The sequence below is a fragment of the Lathyrus oleraceus genome, chromosome 5 (assembly GCF_024323335.1).
Source record: "Lathyrus oleraceus cultivar Zhongwan6 chromosome 5, CAAS_Psat_ZW6_1.0, whole genome shotgun sequence".
NCBI classification, from domain to species: Eukaryota; Viridiplantae; Streptophyta; class Magnoliopsida; order Fabales; family Fabaceae; genus Lathyrus; species Lathyrus oleraceus.
This window is the reverse complement of record NC_066583.1, coordinates 344,990,574-345,009,299: the sequence shown is the minus strand read 5'-3', so window position 1 is coordinate 345,009,299 and position 18,726 is coordinate 344,990,574. Positions and strand designations below refer to the sequence as shown.

The following is an 18,726-nucleotide window of genomic DNA, read 5'->3' as shown; positions in this document are numbered from 1 at the left end:
ATTCAAACTAAAGGGCTTGAAGTTGGTCCCTTTTGGCAAAATTCACATACACTTGTTTTGACATAAACCCTAATTTTGGGTCAAGTTCGCAGGGACCTAAATCACACATTTTTAATTATTTTGAGGTGGGATCAAGTGCATTGGAAAATTTAAGATGTCTACTTCAAATGTTATGTTGGACAAAAATTCATATTCCTAAAAGAAACACATGCAATAATACAAAATATTATAGGTCAGATAACAGTTGAAAAACTCAGAAGTCCAACTTCAACTGCCCATACATTTCTTATAAAAAAATCCAAATGATGCAAAATTTATATCCAAATTCATTATCTTGAAAAGATCTACAACTTTCATGTTGGAGGTTTTTCATTTGAGGCTTTTTAAGGGAGGCGCCAATTGGATTGGCGCCCCCTCTTAAAAATTACACATAGGCGCCAATTGGATTGGCTAGGGCCCTAGCCAATCCAATTGGCGCCTCCTTGCAATTTTTAAGAGGGGGCACCAATCCAATTGGCGCCTCCTTCTAAAAGTGGGGTATATTGGGAATTTTTTTGAAAACTGGGTTATTTTGGGAATTTCTTCGAAAATGTGGGTTAATTCGGTAAAAAAATCCAAATGTTTTTATTGGAAAACTTACAAGAAGAAAAAGATTGATAAATATATTATTTTTATTAAAGCATGAAAAAAATAAAAATTAAAAAGTACAATCTGTTTTACTTAAGCCTAATACAAACTATTTTGTTAATGATATTTAATATTTTGGTCACTAACTCTTCTATTGTGACCGAAATTATCCGGTTAATACAAAATTTCTAATAGTAAAAAACATGAAAACAAAATAATGATTTTAAAAGAAAAAGAGGGGGGAAACAATAAAAGAAAAAAGAAAAAAAAGTGGAAAAACAAAGGAATTAAATAAGTAATGATGATTAGTTAAAATAGTTGCGATACTTCCTCACAACGATCACATGTGTAAAAATAAGATTATACTTTGATAACTTTCACAATAATATTACTCAACATGTCTAAAAATTTGCAACCATTAACCTTAAATGTCGTGTCAACCGTCGCAATTTAGAAGTAAGGATGGTATGCCTAAAAAAAATTCTTGTAATAATTTTTTGCAGATATGTTACGAATATTATAAAATATTTTTCTATAAAAAAGTATAATTTTTTTATTATTAGATTAATTAAATATGAATTATTTAAATACCAAAACCTAAATTCTTAAAAATTAAGATCTATAAATAAAATTTAAACTATTTTAAACATGTCTTTTATATATATATATATATATATATATATATATATATATATATATATATATATATATATATATATAATAGAGAGAGAGAGAGAGAGAGAGAGAGAGAGAGAGAGAGAGAGAGAGAGAGAGAGAGAGAGAGAGAGAGAGAGAGAGAGAGAGAGAGAGAGAGAGAGAGAGAGAGAGAGAGAGAGAGAGAGAGAGAGAGAGAGAGAGAGAAGAGAGAGAGAGAGAGAGAGAGAGAGAGAGAGAGAGAGAGAGAGAGAGAGAGAGAGAGAGAGAGAGAGAGAGAGAGAGAGAGAGAGAGAGAGAGAGAGAGAGAGAGAGAGAGAGAGAGAGAGAGAGAGAGAGACTTAATGCATAAGTTAAAACTATTTGCAGAATTTTTTTATAAAAACTAAGAAATATAATTTATTTTAATGATGAAAGAACATCGAGCGAAATCATGAAAGGGGACACGAGCGATTATTCAATGATTATTTTTCAAAAGATCCAGTTTACACATACGAGTAGTTTCGTTGAAGATAGAGCATGCTTAAACATGCATTATTTTGTATTATTGAAGCTCTTGGTCAACAAGATAAATATTTTGACTGAGAATTGATGCAACTTTTTCAATTCTACATAAAGGCATTGATGTTATTCGTATGTTGGCATATGCAACATCTGTTTGATAATGTGGACGACTATTTAAGAATTGGTGAATTCACTATATTAAAATATGTTGATAAATTTACAAGAGGTATGATTGACGTGTTTGGAGAATAATACTTGTGAAGGCTAAACACTGAAGACATTAAATGTTTATTACATATGGGAGAGACACATGATTTTCCAAGTATATTATGGAGCATTGATTATATTCGCTAGGAATGGAAAATTATCTTGTTTCTTTGAAATAGAAACAAGTTTGATGTGATCATGGCAAGCCCACTATTATGCTCGAAGGAGTGGCCTCACAAGACTTATGAATTTGACACGCTTTCTTTGAGGTAGCAGGTTCAAACAATGATATCAATGTGTTAAACAAATTCAATGTCTTCAACGATATTTTACATGGGCGAGCTCCCGAGGTTCATTATATAATCAATCATATTAAGTACAACATGAGTTACTATCTATTAGACGACATATATCATGAATGAGATACATTTGTGAAAAGCACCTTAATGCCATAAAGAGATAAAATAAAATTATTTTCCCAACATCAGGAAGGCGCAAGAAAGGATATTGTGTTGGTGTAAGCCCTAGAGGCCAATACTTTTGGTACTTGTATCGAATTATTTATTAATAATAAAAAGGCTTTTTCTTTATTATGTTTGATTAATAAAGTCCCTGGAATAGATGGTCTGTTTAATGTATCAAGTGTGACTTGATCATGAGAACACATTAAACATAGGGACACTATTCTTAAAGTATCCATAGTCGAGCTTTATTGTGAAGTGGGATAACATTAAAGCATTAAGACTATTATGTTTGTAGACTGATGATCACATCTCATGGATCATGGATAAAGAGTTATCAAGTCTTAAACATAAGTATGAATATTAAGAGTAATATTTATACCGGATTGACCCGCTATGAGAATACTATATAGAAAGTCATGCAAAGTGTCATAAGTTATTCTCATGGTGATAATAGTGTATACCACTCTTCGACTTGAAACCACTATGGACCCTAGATGTAGAGTCGAGTGCTTTGTTGCTGATCCAACATTGTCCGTAACTGGATAACCATAAAGACAGTTGATGGGTACTCCACAAAGCATGCTGAGGGACATGAGTGTCCTAGATGGAATTTGTCCATCCTGCGTAACAAGATAAATGTCTATGGGCCCAATATTGAACTGGACAAGGATGACACGGTCTATACCTTGTGTTCAATATAGACATAAGGGCAAAAGGATAATTATACACATAATTATTATCACAGGAGGTTTTGTCAGATCACATGACATTTTCGTGTCTTGGGTAGCAGTGATGTGTTGCTAGATACCGCTCAATGTTTATTATGTTAAATGCGTGATTTAATATAATTGCCAACGTCGCGAAAACCTATAGGGTCACACACAAAGGACGGATTGATGAGAGATAGAGTAATTAAGGAATACCGTAATGTATGGTGCCCTTAAGTAGAATACGAAATATGGTAAGGTACCAAATACTTAAGTGATTTTGGCATATTATGAGATATGGGCAAAATGCACTTAAGTGGGTTTTTTGGCTTGAAGCCCACACAAGTGGTTCTATAAATAGAACTCTTGTGCAGAAGCATTGTATGGGAATACAACACAACTGAAGAGTTGGAATTTCGTATCTCTCTTTCTCTCATTCAAAGCCTTCATTCATAACAGCTAACACTGCGATTGAAGGAACCCGTTCGTGTGGACTGAGTAGAGACGTTGTCATCGTTCAACGTTCGTGATCGCCACAAGAGGTAACGATTCTATACTGATCATGCACATTCGTAAGGATCACTAAATGGAGAAATTTTTAAATTCTGCTGCGCCTTGGATGGCAATTCTCTAACATATTGAACGTGCATTCAGAGTTCTCCAATATCAATTTACAATCATACATAATTCATCTCGATCTTGGCACTTGGACGCTCTCATATGTATAATGAATAACTGCTTTATATTGTAATGCTTGTTGAAGATGAATGTGCCACTTATGTTGGCAATTTTGATTATTCTTATGATAATTTTGGAAATGATCAGACAACAATATCAGATGATTCTAATATATTTTTCAAGAGTTTTTACGTAAAAGATTTCATGTTCGTGATAAAAAAAAATTCATCGACAACTTCAACAAGACTTGATATAACATATATGGGAACATTTTGGTCAGGAGAATAACTATTATTGAAAATTAATTAAAATTTATATTTTTCATGTATTTTGAGCTAATATTTTATTTTAATGCTTATGTTTTTTTAATGTATTTATAATATATATTTGTGTTATGTATTTTGTTATTTTTAATATATTTTAAATTTACTTTGATTTATTTTAAATATGTGATATTTTGTTTTTAAATTATTTTGATATATTTAAATTATTTTATTTAAATTACACATTTTTATAGAATCAATCGACCATCAACTATATAACTATTAATAAAAAATACATGCATACCACCAATATTATCATTCATTTCAAAATTATTTACACTTACAAAAAGTTAAAATAATAAATAGTAAATCTCTCAAAATAATTCACTTTTCTTCTACCTATTGATGTCAAGTGTCAAGTTCCTAATTTATAATTCTTCAACCATTCACATTTTTTTTCTCTTATCTCTTCCTTCTCTTCTCTTAATTCAAAATTCAAATTACCCTCACATTTTTTCCACAATTTCTCACTTTTATTTTAACTAGTCTTTTGCCCTTATGATTAAGATGCACGAAATAGGGATGCATAATTCTATAAGACATATGGTTAATAAATACTATACTTTAAAAAAAACAAATTGAAAGATATTGAATCGGGCGAAATTTCTAATATTTTTATCTACTTCCCAGAAAAAAAAATATCACATAAATTTATGTTTAATATCACACACGACAAAACTAAATACATAAATAAAAAATAAAATTGTAAAAACATGTTATCAATAGTTTTGGGACGTGGGTAATTTTTTAGTTAGTAAATATTTTTTCTTTATAGTTTAAAAATATAATATTTGAATATTTAATTAGTTGAATTTTATTGGTTAAATTTTGAAAAGTTTAAAAATATAATATTTGAACGTGGGTATCACTATCGATCACGATTTAATCAATATAAAACATATGTAATGCAAAAGTAAATAAATATACATCTCCTTCCCATACATGCTTAACAATGTGATATGAATGGAGAAGAAGTAAGGAGGTGTCAAATGAGCCTCTTGGATAACTCTCTAAAGGGGCATAAATAACGGGTTCCTCTTGAGCTTCAGGGGCTTCCGGTGCTGCTTCATCATTTAGGGACTTGTTGTCCCGTGAAGTAGATACTTGAGATAGACAACTATGAGAAGTAGAACCAGATGGTTGGGATCCTTGATGTTGTGAACCATCAAACAAGTTATCATTAACTCGTGGCCTCATGATCCTGACTGCGGCCCTCTCACGTTGTACAAACGAGGTTTGGGAAACAAGGAAAATCCTAATTCTGTTAGGGTTATTTTTAGTCATTGCACCTGCATTACAAACAAATAGTCACATCACAAATTCATCCAAAATTTGTCCAGACACAAATCCAGAGATACATCTCCAAAAATAATTCAGACAGAATCCAGAGATGCACCTCCGGATAAAGTCGTAATTTTCTCTACAATGGCAAAAACACAAATGTTATCATAATCCTCAAAACAAATGTCAATGCATGTCCATTTAGACTACCTATTTCGATTCCACTACTATCTAATGTAGTTAAAACAACTTATGTTATCTAAAACATCATTTAAAACAAAAATAAAGAATTTTGAAAAACTTACCAAATTAAGTGAAAGAGAAACTTGAATGGATGAGAAAGAGATCCAATGGTAGAAATTTGAATGAATGTGAGCGCTTAAATGGTATTTTTTGAATAATTTTTAGGAAATAAAGGAGGAAGAGGGAAGAGAAGGGTCTGGAGTGAGTATATCAAATAAAAGAGTTTGGAGACGCATCTTTGAATCATCCACTAAATTTTAAACTAATGATGTTTAGAGAGATGTATCTCCAGACTCACTTTTTACGTATACGAAGATGCATCTCCAGATTAAATTTTGTCAAAAATAAATGATTTCAGAAATGTCTAAAATAAATACGCCTGGAGATGCACATCCTAACGCTAGGAACAGTTGAAACTTTTTACGGTAAGGGTGGGAAAAGTAACTTCATGGTGATAACCACTTTAAGGCCCAAGATCCAAATTCTTCGGGCCAAATCTTATCCCGGTCTGAATCTTATGATGAGTAAGCAAGTAAATAAATAACAGAAAAAAAAGGAAAAACATTTTTAGAAAGGACACTTCTTCATTACACCACCACCACCTTCTTCTCTCTGTGCTTCTTCTACGCACACTCCTTCTTCTTCTCCCTCTCATTCTCCTTTTCTCTGTTTCTCTCTCTTGGGCTTCGCTGCTTCAGATCTCGCAGCGTAACAGAGTCTCGCCCTCTCACATTCCCAAATCCCCTTCTGATCTATCCACCACCGCAATCATGGCTGCAAATGCCCCCATCACCATGAAGGAGGCCTTAACGGTTCGTTCATTTCACCAATTCCGTGTTTTCCTAACTCCATTTTCTCCCTCAGATCTCAATTTCAATCTGCATTGTCACCTTTCAGTTTAGTTTTCAAATTAATTGATTAATTGTTTTTGATTATTGCAGTTGGGAAGCGTTGGAATCAATCCGCAATTCATCACGTTCACTCACGTGACTATGGAATCTGAGAAGTTTATATGTGTTAGGGAAACTGGTCCTTCGAACAGTGTTGTTATGATTGATATGAATATGCCAATGCAGCCTTTGAGACGACCAATTACTGCTGATTCTGCTCTTATGAACCCTAATACCAGAATTCTCGCTCTTAAAGGTATACATTTTACTGCTCCGATCTCTGTTGCCGGCTTACGTTTACAGATTACGTAATGTGATTAAGGATTCAATTAATTGTGATTGTTATTTAGATTTGTAGATCCTAAAATTGTGATAGGAAATGCTTTGGTTAGCTATAGGAAGTTAGATTTGATTAATCCATGTTGATTTTTTTTTGTTTGCTTTCTTTTGAATGTGGTATATGTCAATGTAGCTCAAGTTCCCGGAACTACTCAGGATCATTTGCAAGTATTTAACATTGAAACGAAAACAAAGATGAAATCATATCAAATGACTCAACAGGTGCGGATTTGTAAATTAATTGGATTTGGATGTTTGTGTTATGCCATTGATGGGTTGGATTATATCCGTGATTATTATTAATTATCATGTGTTTCATTTTCTTTAGGTTGTGTTTTGGAAGTGGATAACCGCAAAGATGTTAGGCATAGTCACTCAGACATCTGTGTATCATTGGTCAATTGAAGGTGAAAACATATTGCTTTTTTGCTTCATTGCGCTTGTAATTCTACCTGAATCTGAATATGCCTCTAAGTATGTACTGTTTCTGGAACTTTTTGAACTGTCAATATAATACTATATATATATTTTTTACCATTCTCATTTGCAGGCGATGGTGAGCCAATGAAGGTGTTTGACCGAACAGCTAATCTGGCAAATAACCAGATCATCAATTATCGTTGTGATCCTAGTGAAAAGTGGTTGGTTTTGATTGGAATTGCTCCTGGTTCTCCTGAGGTATGCGTTACCTTTTCTATAGTAGCTTTCCATGCCTTTCACTTTGACTTATCTGTGATTCCCCCTAATATCCATGCATTTGTGTTAGTTGACTTATAAATGATAAGTTGCCAATTTTGCCAATCTTATGTTATATCAAGGGTGGACTGTTGTCCTTATTTTCATACCTGGGGAGACACTTTTGCAAATTCTTGGGTTTTAACATATTGCCCGTCCCTCATTCTCACCACAACATGTTATGCTCTAGAAAGATATTTGTGATGGGTGCATGTGTTTGCAATGCAAGTAGGTCGTTTGTAGCTGATATGATGCCAAAATATGTTATAGAATATAGCTCAGCTTCGTTAGCTTGTTTATGAATTGCACGTTGAAGCACTCAGGAAGTAAGTATCAATAATTTCAGTTGTAAATAATTTATTTGATGACTTTGCACCTTTATTGTCATTTTTATGGGTAGTTTATAGAAATTAAGATATAAAAATATCAATAATTTTTGTATGAAATAAATTTTCTTCAGCTTATTTTCCTGCTTATTCAATTGATGACTTTGCACCTTTATTGTCATTTTTATGGACAGCTTATACAAATTAAGATATAAAAATATTAATAAATTTTGTATGAAATAAATTTACTTGAGCTTATTTTCCTGCTTACTCAATTGATGGTGCAAACCTATATTTTCCCATGCTCTTTAATTTTGTATCATTTCTACTTAACATTTTTTAGGTTGCACATTTCATATAATTTTTTCATTTAAACTTTTTGATGTTTTTCCTTACTATGTGCACTAAATACCAAGGTTCAAGACTTGGGGTACTCTGGCTTTCAATCTACTTTTCAAATGTTATTCTCCAGATTTTTCCCTGTTTAATAGCTTCTGAATACTTCATCTTTTGCCATGATTCAGACTCTAGAGCATCAAGGTTTATGAAATCATTAGTTGTTGGAGTAATGTTATTTTATTATTTTGGTTATAGAGACCACAACTTGTAAAAGGAAACATGCAACTCTTCGCAGTGGAACAACAACGGAGTCAGGCTCTTGAAGCACACGCTGCCTCATTTGCCTCATTCAGAGTACACCTTCACCTGCCTTCTTTTTGTTTCATTTATTTTGGTTGCAATTCTGTGGCTTGTAGGTTGAATGTTGTTTTTATTGTAATTTATGCAATATGTAGGTTACTGGAAATGATAAGGATTCAATTCTTATTTGTTTTGCATCCAAGACCATTAATGCTGGACAGGTTACATCAAAGATGCACGTCATCGAACTTGGTGCCCAGCCAGGTATAAGCATGGCTAGATTATCAATTATCAACAAAATGACACATCCCTACAGGGTATAAAAAAACCAAAATGAGATTTTTAATAACCAATTTACTTAATAAATACAAGATGATGGATATTAAGTGACTTTAATTTAGAATCATTAAATATCCTACATATATGGACACCCTTTCCGAATGGGGTAAAGATGTTTTTCAAAGAAAATACTGCTTTAAGATTTCCATGGAGTGTCTATTGTTAATAGTATACGTTATTACCTCTTCTTATGCTTTTCTTGCCACCTTCTGGGTGTATTGTGGCGTTTGATATCAGGCAAGCCGTCATTTTCTAAAAAACAAGCAGATTTGTTCTTTCCTCCAGACTTTGCTGATGACTTTCCTGTATCAATGCAGGTATAAGTGTGAACTTCATTTAGAATTCCCTACTCCTAATAGATATTATGTTAAATATTTATTTATTTTTTATTGTGCAGATTTCAAATAAATATGGCTTGATATATGTTATCACAAAACTTGGTCTTTTATTTGTCTATGATATGGAGACTGCCACCGCAGTTTACAGAAATCGAATCAGTCCCGATCCTATATTTTTGACCTCAGAAGCATCATCGGAAGGGGGATTTTATGCCATAAATAGACGTGGCCAAGTATTGCTAGCTACTGTGAATGAGACAACCATTGTACCTTTTGTTAGTGGCCAGGTATTTTATGTGTTACACCGTGTTTTTGATTAAATGAGAATGCTTTTCTTTTTGTATCTACTTAATACTTTTTTGGGCATTTTGCAGTTAAACAATTTGGAACTTGCTGTTAATCTTGCTAAAAGAGGAAACCTCCCCGGTGCAGAAGAATTGGTAATTTAACTATTATGTTTTTTTGTTCCATTCTCTGCTGGCTCAATAGATTGTAGCTGCTCTTAAAGTGTTTCAGGAGTGTTGTTCAGAATAGAACAATTATCAGCAAGGAGATTACATAAAAGCCCAAGATAATTGAACAATATATTATCCATCATGTGGCATCTTGCATAGATGTTTTTTATTTATTTTTATCGAGTATCTGAAATGAACACTTGACAGTTTGAAGAGTGAAACTTGATTAAAAGCACGTGCAGAAAAGTTTAATGTTGGTGAAATATAATATATGTACAGTAAATATATTTTATGCACTTTCTTTTCCACTGGTTAATTCGAACAATTAGAAACATGGATATTCTTTTCATTTTATCCCCCGGTGATTGTAAAATTTCTCTTTTTCTTTTCCAGGTTGTTCAGCGGTTTCAAGAGTTATTTGCTCAGACCAAGTATAAGGAAGCTGCAGAGCTTGCTGCAGAATCACCACGAGGAATACTTCGAACTCCTGATACAGTTGCTAAATTTCAGGTATATCTTGTATTAAACTATCATTACTCTTAGAATTGTGGTTGGGCCTAACTCATCCCCCTCACTGGATCTTGTCACATATTGTCCGATGCGAGACCCTTAACACCCTCTTCACCGGATCTTGAACCTGGCTCTGATGCCATCTTAGAATTGTAGCTGGACCTAACTCATCCTTACAAAACCGGCTTGTAAGGCGAGAATTGTCCCCACTTATAAAGATATGTTTAGACCACGTATTGTCCGATGTGAGACAATATTTATCGTTTTGGTCAAGTTAATGCATTTGGTTTGGAGTATGCCTTTTGAAATTGTGCAACATTAATATGGGAACTTTATAGACTCTTCTCAAGTTAATGCATTTGGTTTGGAGTCTGCCTTTTGAAATTGTGCAGCATTATATGAGAACTTTATATACTCTTCATTTCTTTTTTTTTATTTCCTTTGTAATTTGCTTCAGAGTGTACCTGTGCAAGCTGGACAAACACCACCACTGTTGCAATACTTTGGAACTCTGTTAACCAGGGGTAAACTGAATGCTTTTGAGTCGTTGGAACTATCACGACTTGTCGTAAATCAGAACAAAAAGAATCTTTTAGAAAATTGGCTAGCAGAGGACAAATTGGAATGCAGCGAGGAGCTTGGTGACCTTGTAAAGGTCCTGACAGAAATTTAAATTGATTATCTTTTTTTCATTTGGACTTATTAATTTAAATTGGTGACCTTGCTGATTTCTTTTTGTACTTATTTTCTTTTGCCTTCCTAATTTGTATGAGGCTTGCATATAATGCAGACAGTTGATAATGACCTTGCACTGAAAATCTATATTAAAGCTAGAGCTACACCTAAAGTTGTTGCAGCTTTTGCGGAGAGGAGGGAATTTGACAAGATCCTGATTTATTCCAAGCAGGTAATTTTTTATTAGGCTAAGTAGAATCATAAGATTAGAAGTACTGTAATTTTATTCTTATATAATTTACAACAGTTTAATTTTTTGTTTTGTTTTGTAGTATATCTCTGATGTAGTATTTCTTTTTCTTTGCTGAAGGTTGGGTATACACCTGATTACATGTTCCTTTTGCAAACAATTTTACGGACAGACCCGCAGGTAAGCAGGTTTTTTCTGACCAAAATTGATTAATTGATGCCATACCATCTGAGTTGCTTCGCTTTTGTGATATAGTGATTTCATTCTTATGATGTTTTCCTTTCAGCAACATTTATATCCAGCTAATCCACTCTTAATTGTTTCATTTTTGAGCATCATTGTTTTTTAATGGTGTTGCATATTTTGAAAGTTGCTTGATTGCAGGGTGCTGTAAATTTTGCTCTCATGATGTCTCAAATGGAGGGAGGATGCCCTGTGGACTACAACACAATAACTGATCTCTTTCTTCAGGTTTATTTGTATTTTACTGTTATTGCTTAAACTTTGAATGATGCCTGGTTTGTGGTGCTTGTACCATTTATAAGTCAGATGTAATTTAAAAAACGCAGAATCATGTCTACAACCTTTACTCTTTTCTTTCCATTGTATTCTTTTTGTTTCTTTTTTGGATAATTTAAAATGAGAAATGCTAATAATGATATGAAACCATTCTTTACTATCTTGAAGCTGGCTTTGGTAATACTACTTGACAATATCTTGGTTTGGCCAATTTATGTTCCTCTAATTTCAATAAATGGCAATTTTATTTTTGTGTGCTGGAAATTTTGTTTATATATTTCTTATGTTAATTTTTAGAGGAATTTGATCCGCGAGGCAACAGCATTTTTGTTGGATGTGCTGAAGCCAAACCTACCTGAACATGGATATCTTCAAACAAAGGTTCTTATATTTTATGTCATGTTGTCCGTGTCTAACTCAATGGTATTATATACTTTTTTTACTTTTATAAAAATGGCAACTTTTATGTATTATTTTTAGGTTCTGGAGATTAATCTTGTGACGTTTCCAAATGTTGCTGATGCTATATTGGCCAATGGCATGTTCAGTCATTATGATCGCCCACGTATTGGACAACTCTGTGAAAAGGCTGGCCTTTTCATACGTGCTCTTCAGGTTCTTAGTTTCTAATATTCAGACTACTTAGTAATGCTCTCTTGTCCAATTGATTTCTTAGATCTCTGTGTCTGTCATTTGCAGCATTATAGCGAATTGCCAGATATCAAGCGTGTGATTGTGAATACACATGCCATTGAGCCACAGGTTTGGATTGTAACTGCTCCAACGTCTTAATCTATCATAAAGTTGTTTTAGATTCTTACTATATGATTCTTTTCAGTCTTTAGTTGAGTTCTTTGGAACCCTTTCTCGAGAATGGGCACTTGAGTGTATGAAAGATCTTTTACTGGTCAATCTTAGGGGAAATCTTCAGATAATTGTTCAGGTACTATTCTTTGACGATGTTGCCTTTAGGATTTTTCTATCTCCCAAGGAAGTCGTTTAACAAGAAATCATGCTTGTGCGTGATTTGTAGACTGCTAAGGAATATTCTGAGCAGCTGGGAGCTGATGCATGCATTAAACTCTTTGAGCAATTTAAATCCTATGAAGGACTTTATTTTTTCTTGGGTTCATACTTGAGTTCCAGGTATTTCTTTCTTATTGGAGAATGAACATGTCCTTAGTTCGCCGAGTTTGCAGGACAGTTTGCTTTGCTTTTCTAGTTTTGTATCAATTTATTGTAATTTTTGTTTTTGTTGTCTTTCGTAGTGAGGATCCTGATATTCACTTCAAGTACATTGAAGCTGCTGCTAAAACTGGACAAATCAAGGAGGTAGAGCGCGTGACTAGGGAATCAAACTTCTATGATGCCGAGAAGACCAAGAATTTTCTAATGGAGGCTAAACTTCCTGATGCACGACCATTGATTAATGTGTGTGATCGTTTTGGTTTTGTTCCAGATCTCACACACTATCTTTATACCAGCAATATGCTTCGCTATATTGAAGGTTATGTTCAAAAGGTAACTTTGTTTTCAGAGTTTTATTTAATTTGTGATTCTTAGCATATGTATTTTTTAAATACTTAGTGATTTTTAAAAGTGAGACTTAATTTTACTTCTTGCTTTCAGGTCAATCCTGGAAATGCTCCTCTAGTTGTAGGACAGTTGTTAGATGATGAATGCCCCGAAGATTTCATTAAAGGTCTCATACTTTCAGTTCGTTCCCTTCTGCCAGTTGAGCCTTTAGTTGAAGAGTGTGAGAAGAGGTGTGCTAATCTTCCGTACCTTCTTTTTCCAGTTGCATTGCAAATATTCTTTCCTGATTTCACCTTTTATGTATAGGAATCGTCTCCGCTTGCTGACTCAGTTCTTGGAGCATCTTGTGAGTGAAGGAAGCCAGGATGTACATGTGCATAATGCCTTGGGTAAAATCATCATCGACAGCAACAACAATCCTGAGCATTTTCTCACAACCAACCCATATTATGATTCTCGTGTTGTTGGCAAATATTGTGAGAAGCGAGATCCTACTCTTGCTGTTGTTGCTTACCGAAGAGGGCAATGCGATGATGAGCTTGTTAATGTTACTAATAAAAATTCCCTGTTCAAACTCCAAGCAAGGTACATAGTCATAGACTTCCTCTAATAAGGAAGATATCACTGTATATTTTATAACACTAGTACGAGCCACTAACTTTATTTCCTTATGTTTGTATCAGATATGTTGTGGAAAGGATGGATGCTGACCTCTGGGAGAAAGTTCTTGATCCTGAGAATGAGTTCAGAAGACAGTTGATTGATCAAGTGGTGTCCACTGCTTTGCCTGAAAGCAAGAGTCCTGAACAAGTTTCAGCTGCAGTGAAAGCTTTTATGACTGCTGATCTTCCCCATGAGTTAATTGAGCTTCTTGAAAAGATTGTGCTACAAAATTCTGCTTTTAATGGAAACTTTAATCTGCAAAATTTACTGATCCTCACTGCAATAAAGGCAGACCCTTCAAGAGTTATGGACTACATAAATAGGTTGGATAACTTTGATGGACCTGCCGTCGGGGAGGTGGCAGTGGAAGCACAATTATATGAAGAAGCATTTATTATTTTCAAGAAATTTAATTTGAATGTTCAGGCTGTTACTGTTCTGCTAGATAACCTTAAGACTATTGATCGTGCTGTGGAATTTGCTTTCCGGGTTGAAGAAGATGCTGTTTGGAGCCAGGTGGCGAAGGCACAACTGAGAGAAGGATTAGTAAGTGATGCAATTGAGTCGTTCATTCGCGCAGATGATTCAACTCATTTCTTAGAGGTTATAAAGGCTGCTGAAGATGGAGAGGCATACCATGATCTGGTAAAGTACCTTCTCATGGTTAGGCAGAATACCAAAGAGCCCAAGGTGGACAGTGAGCTCATTTATGCCTATGCAAAGATTGATCGGCTTGGTGAAATTGAAGAGTTTATATTGATGCCAAACGTTGCCAATTTACCAGTTGTTGGAGACCGCTTGTATGATGAAGCTCTATACGAGGCTGCAAAAATTATATTTGCTTTTATCTCTAACTGGGCTAAGTTAGCAGTCACATTGGTTAAGCTTCAACAGTTTCAGGGTGCAGTTGATGCTGCCAGGAAAGCAAACAGTTCAAAAACTTGGAAGGAAGTTTGTTTTGCCTGTGTTGATGCTGAGGAATTCCGCTTAGCTCAGATTTGTGGTCTCAATGTCATCATTCAGGTGACATGCTTTTCTATTATAGAATTTAACATATGAAATTTCTCCACATGAGGATTGTTTGTCCTGACATCACTATGAGAAAGTTATACAAATTGTAAAATTTTAAGTGTGAGTTGAAGGATGTAAGTAATAGTAAATACTAAAAAGGATAAACTAGTGGCAGAAAAACTGTAGATTGCTTTATCTAACTTTCTGTTGTCTGATTAATTACTATATTGTTATGAAGGTGGATGATTTGGAAGAGGTTAGTGAGTTTTATCAGAACAGAGGATGCTTCAATGAGCTCATTTCTTTAATGGAGAGTGGGCTAGGATTGGAGCGAGCACATATGGGAATCTTTACTGAATTGGGCGTTCTTTATGCAAGATATCGCTCTGAGAAGCTAATGGAACACATTAAGTTGTTCTCAAGCCGGCTTAATATTCCAAAGGTTATTCGAGCATGTGATGAGCAGCAGCACTGGAAAGAACTTACATACTTGTACATCCAATATGATGAGTTTGATAATGCTGCAACTACTGTAATGAATCACTCTCCTGAAGCATGGGACCACATGCAATTCAAAGATATTATAGTTAAAGTTGCCAGTGTGGAACTCTACTATAAAGCTGTTCACTTCTACTTGCAAGAACATCCTGAAGTAGTAAATGATCTTCTAAATGTGATTGCTCTTCGTGTGGACCATACTCGTGTAGTAGACATAATGCGGAAGGTTTGCATTTCTCATTCCCAATGGTCGAATCCATTCAGTTTTAATCTTAACTGATATGATTAATTGGCTTCTAATGTTGTTATGTAATAGTATCTGTTTATTTTCGGTTTTTAGGCTGGTCACCTCAAATTGATCAAGCCTTACATGATCGCCGTTCAAAGCAATAATGTATCTGCTGTCAATGAAGCTCTAAATGAAATTTATGCTGAGGAAGAGGACTATGACAGACTTCGAGAATCAATAGACCTGCATGACAACTTTGATCAAATAGGTCTTGCACAGAAGGTGAATTTGAGAATCCCAGCTACCTATCTTCTGTCATATTTTGGGAGCTAACAAATTTTGAGATTCAAATGTTACTGGGAAATATATATTTTTTGAATTATTATTTACTGCCTTCTATAATACAAATGTGCAGATTGAGAAGCATGAACTTCTTGAAATGAGGCGTGTTGCTGCATACATCTATAAGAAAGCAGGAAGATGGAAGCAATCCATTGCTTTGTCAAAGAAAGACAATCTTTACAAGGATTGTATGGAAACTTGCTCTCAATCTGGTGACCGTGAACTCTCAGAGGATTTGCTTGTCTACTTTATTGAGAAGGTGTTTATTTTTCTGTCCTTAAAATGATCAAACTCTGTTTTATAAGATTAGATACTAATTAGGTTGGCCCTTTTGGCAAAGTGGAGTTTGATTTCACTTTGATTTATTTGCTTCTTCCATTCTTTGCTTCTACCAGATTATGTCTTCACTATTAATTATAACAAAGGAATAACTTTGATATATTTGCAGGGGAAGAAAGAGTGTTTTGCATCATGTCTCTTTGTCTGCTATGATATCATACGGCCAGATGTTGCTCTTGAATTGGCTTGGATGAATAGCATGATTGACTTTTGTTTCCCATATCTCTTACAAGTATGTTTTTTGTTTGGGAATCTTTTAATTAAATTTATTAACAGACGCTTACTTTGTTTTTAATTATCTGTTTTTAAAATGCTTTAAAGTTTATCCGAGAGTATACAAGCAAGGTAGATGAGCTTATCAAGGATAGAATTGAAGCACACAATGAGGAGAAAGCTAAGGAGAAGGAGGAGAAGGATGTAATTGCTCAACAGGTATCTATTTGAAATTTCCTTTTAAATATCAATCAGTTTTATTTTGTTTGAGTATCAAATTAACAGTGTTTTCAATGATCTCCAGAATATGTATGCCCAGTTGCTACCACTTGCTTTGCCAGCACCACCAATGCCAGGAATGGGAGGAGGAGGGTATGCCCCTCCCCCTCCACAACCGCCCATGGGTGGAATGGGGATGCCACCGATGCCTCCTTATGGCTTGCCTCCAATGGGCTACTGATCTCTCAATTAACAACAGAACAGAGAATTTCGGCATAAATATTATTGGTGAAGCTGGATAGTTTAGAATCTTTCATTTTTGCATTCAAGGTGACTTGTTTAGGGTTTTTAAGAATCTGGCATGGTGGCAACCAAAAATCTCCCTTCTAGCCTGATACTACTTATCCAATGATTGCAGATTTCTTCATTGAAAGTTTTGAGTTCTGATTGCTTTTAGTTTCTTTCTCTATGGGTTGTTTGATCATTTTTTGCTAGAGCCTGGATGTTAATAATCCTGGTTGAGGCTTTGGCTTGGTTGCGGCGTGTATAGATTTTCTCTAACTATTATTATTTGGTTTCTTAGTTGTGTACTCTGATTAGGACTTGGAAATTTCATTCTTTCTTGGTATATATATTTTTCAATCTAATATATAAAATGGTCTCTTACTATCTGGCAGTTACCTTTCCTTAAGTCTTGAATGTTGAGTATTTTCATTTTCTATTTAGTTTCAGCACTTGAAATCTCAACTTCCATCATTATTCCATGATAAATACACACTATAAAGAAGCCGAGTTTGGTGTAAACGCGTAATATTCTTCTACTACCCTTAAGTTAAGATGAATTACTATAGAGTGTGTGATCTTTTAGTATTCATTATACGTGATTTTAGTTAACAAGTTTATGTTTTAACCTAGTTACTTCAATTAAATCTTTTTTAATTAATTTACTTTAATAAATAGATATCATATCATTATTTTTAAACAAATACTTGAGTTGTATTAGATTCAAGATGAGTAATGATTCTAAAGGTTCGAAGCTGTAAATTATGTGAACAATTTGGAAAACGTAATTTTGAGATTTAAAAATGAATTTTTATGAATAGTTATGGTCTTTTTTATAAGAGAGAAATTTGATTTTTTTTAGATTCATTGAATAATCAATGTATTTGGTCTATGATATAGTCTAGATATATTGATTATTCAATCAATAAATTTTCTGTTATAAATAGGATTGAAGGTAGCATTATTGAAATTTGTTTTATTTGGTGATCTTTTTTTATTTGGTGACCTTTGAACAAAGTAAACATAAAATAAGAGAAAATGGGAAATATACTATTTACTCTGTCAACCAATAACTATCTTGTTTTCTGTCACATCAAACTGTAATTTTTAAGTTAATAATATAATAGAGTAGATTGAGAAATTTTTATAAAAATAATCCTCTTTTTCAAGGAAATTCCCAAAATACCACTGGTTTCAAAAAAAATCTCAAACTACCCCACTTTTAGGAGGAGTCGCAAATTGAATTGAAGACTCCTCTTAAAAATTAAATGGAGGCGCCAATTGGATTGGCTATGGCAGGTGCCCTAGCCAATTGAATTGGCGCCCCCGTGTAGGACTTAAGAGGAGGTGCCAATTCAATTGGAGCCTCAATGTAAAATGCAACTTTTTTTGGTAAATGGTATACGTGATAGATAAATTTGATATAGGACCAATTGATATTAATAAAAATTGTCGTTTACACAAAGAAACCTAATGGTGATGATCGAGATCACCTAACTGACATCCGGTCCCACATCCTCTAGCTACCATAACTCATGGCCCTAACTCACGTTGATGATTCGGTACCGGTGTTTGAGCATCTGAGGGGTCAGGAACGTCACTTCCAACTACATGAGAAGGCCTGTTGAGGTAGTCAGACAAGTCAGCATAGTCTTCAGTATGCATCAATGGTGTACCGCCGTAGCTGAGCT

At 34.2% G+C, this 18,726-nt stretch overlaps 1 protein-coding gene across 1 annotated transcript; it reads left to right on the top strand.

Moving 5' to 3' along the window:
• Window positions 1-6,239: 6,239 nt before the first annotated feature.
• On the top strand, window positions 6,240-17,429 carry LOC127084548 (clathrin heavy chain 1). The gene is made up of 30 exons (XM_051025031.1): window positions 6,240-6,500; window positions 6,630-6,834; window positions 7,051-7,139; window positions 7,246-7,324; window positions 7,468-7,595; window positions 8,573-8,671; window positions 8,773-8,881; window positions 9,194-9,273; window positions 9,354-9,581; window positions 9,669-9,734; window positions 10,143-10,259; window positions 10,717-10,914; window positions 11,050-11,166; window positions 11,305-11,364; window positions 11,569-11,655; window positions 12,001-12,084; window positions 12,184-12,318; window positions 12,403-12,465; window positions 12,542-12,646; window positions 12,737-12,849; window positions 12,972-13,224; window positions 13,333-13,469; window positions 13,546-13,824; window positions 13,923-14,925; window positions 15,152-15,637; window positions 15,752-15,922; window positions 16,056-16,241; window positions 16,431-16,553; window positions 16,643-16,753; window positions 16,839-17,429. The coding sequence occupies exons 1-30, from the start codon at window positions 6,459-6,461 to the stop codon at window positions 16,992-16,994; spliced, it is 5,109 nt and encodes a 1,702-aa protein (XP_050880988.1). The 5' UTR covers window positions 6,240-6,458; the 3' UTR covers window positions 16,995-17,429.
• The last annotated feature ends 1,297 nt before the right edge of the window (window positions 17,430-18,726 follow it).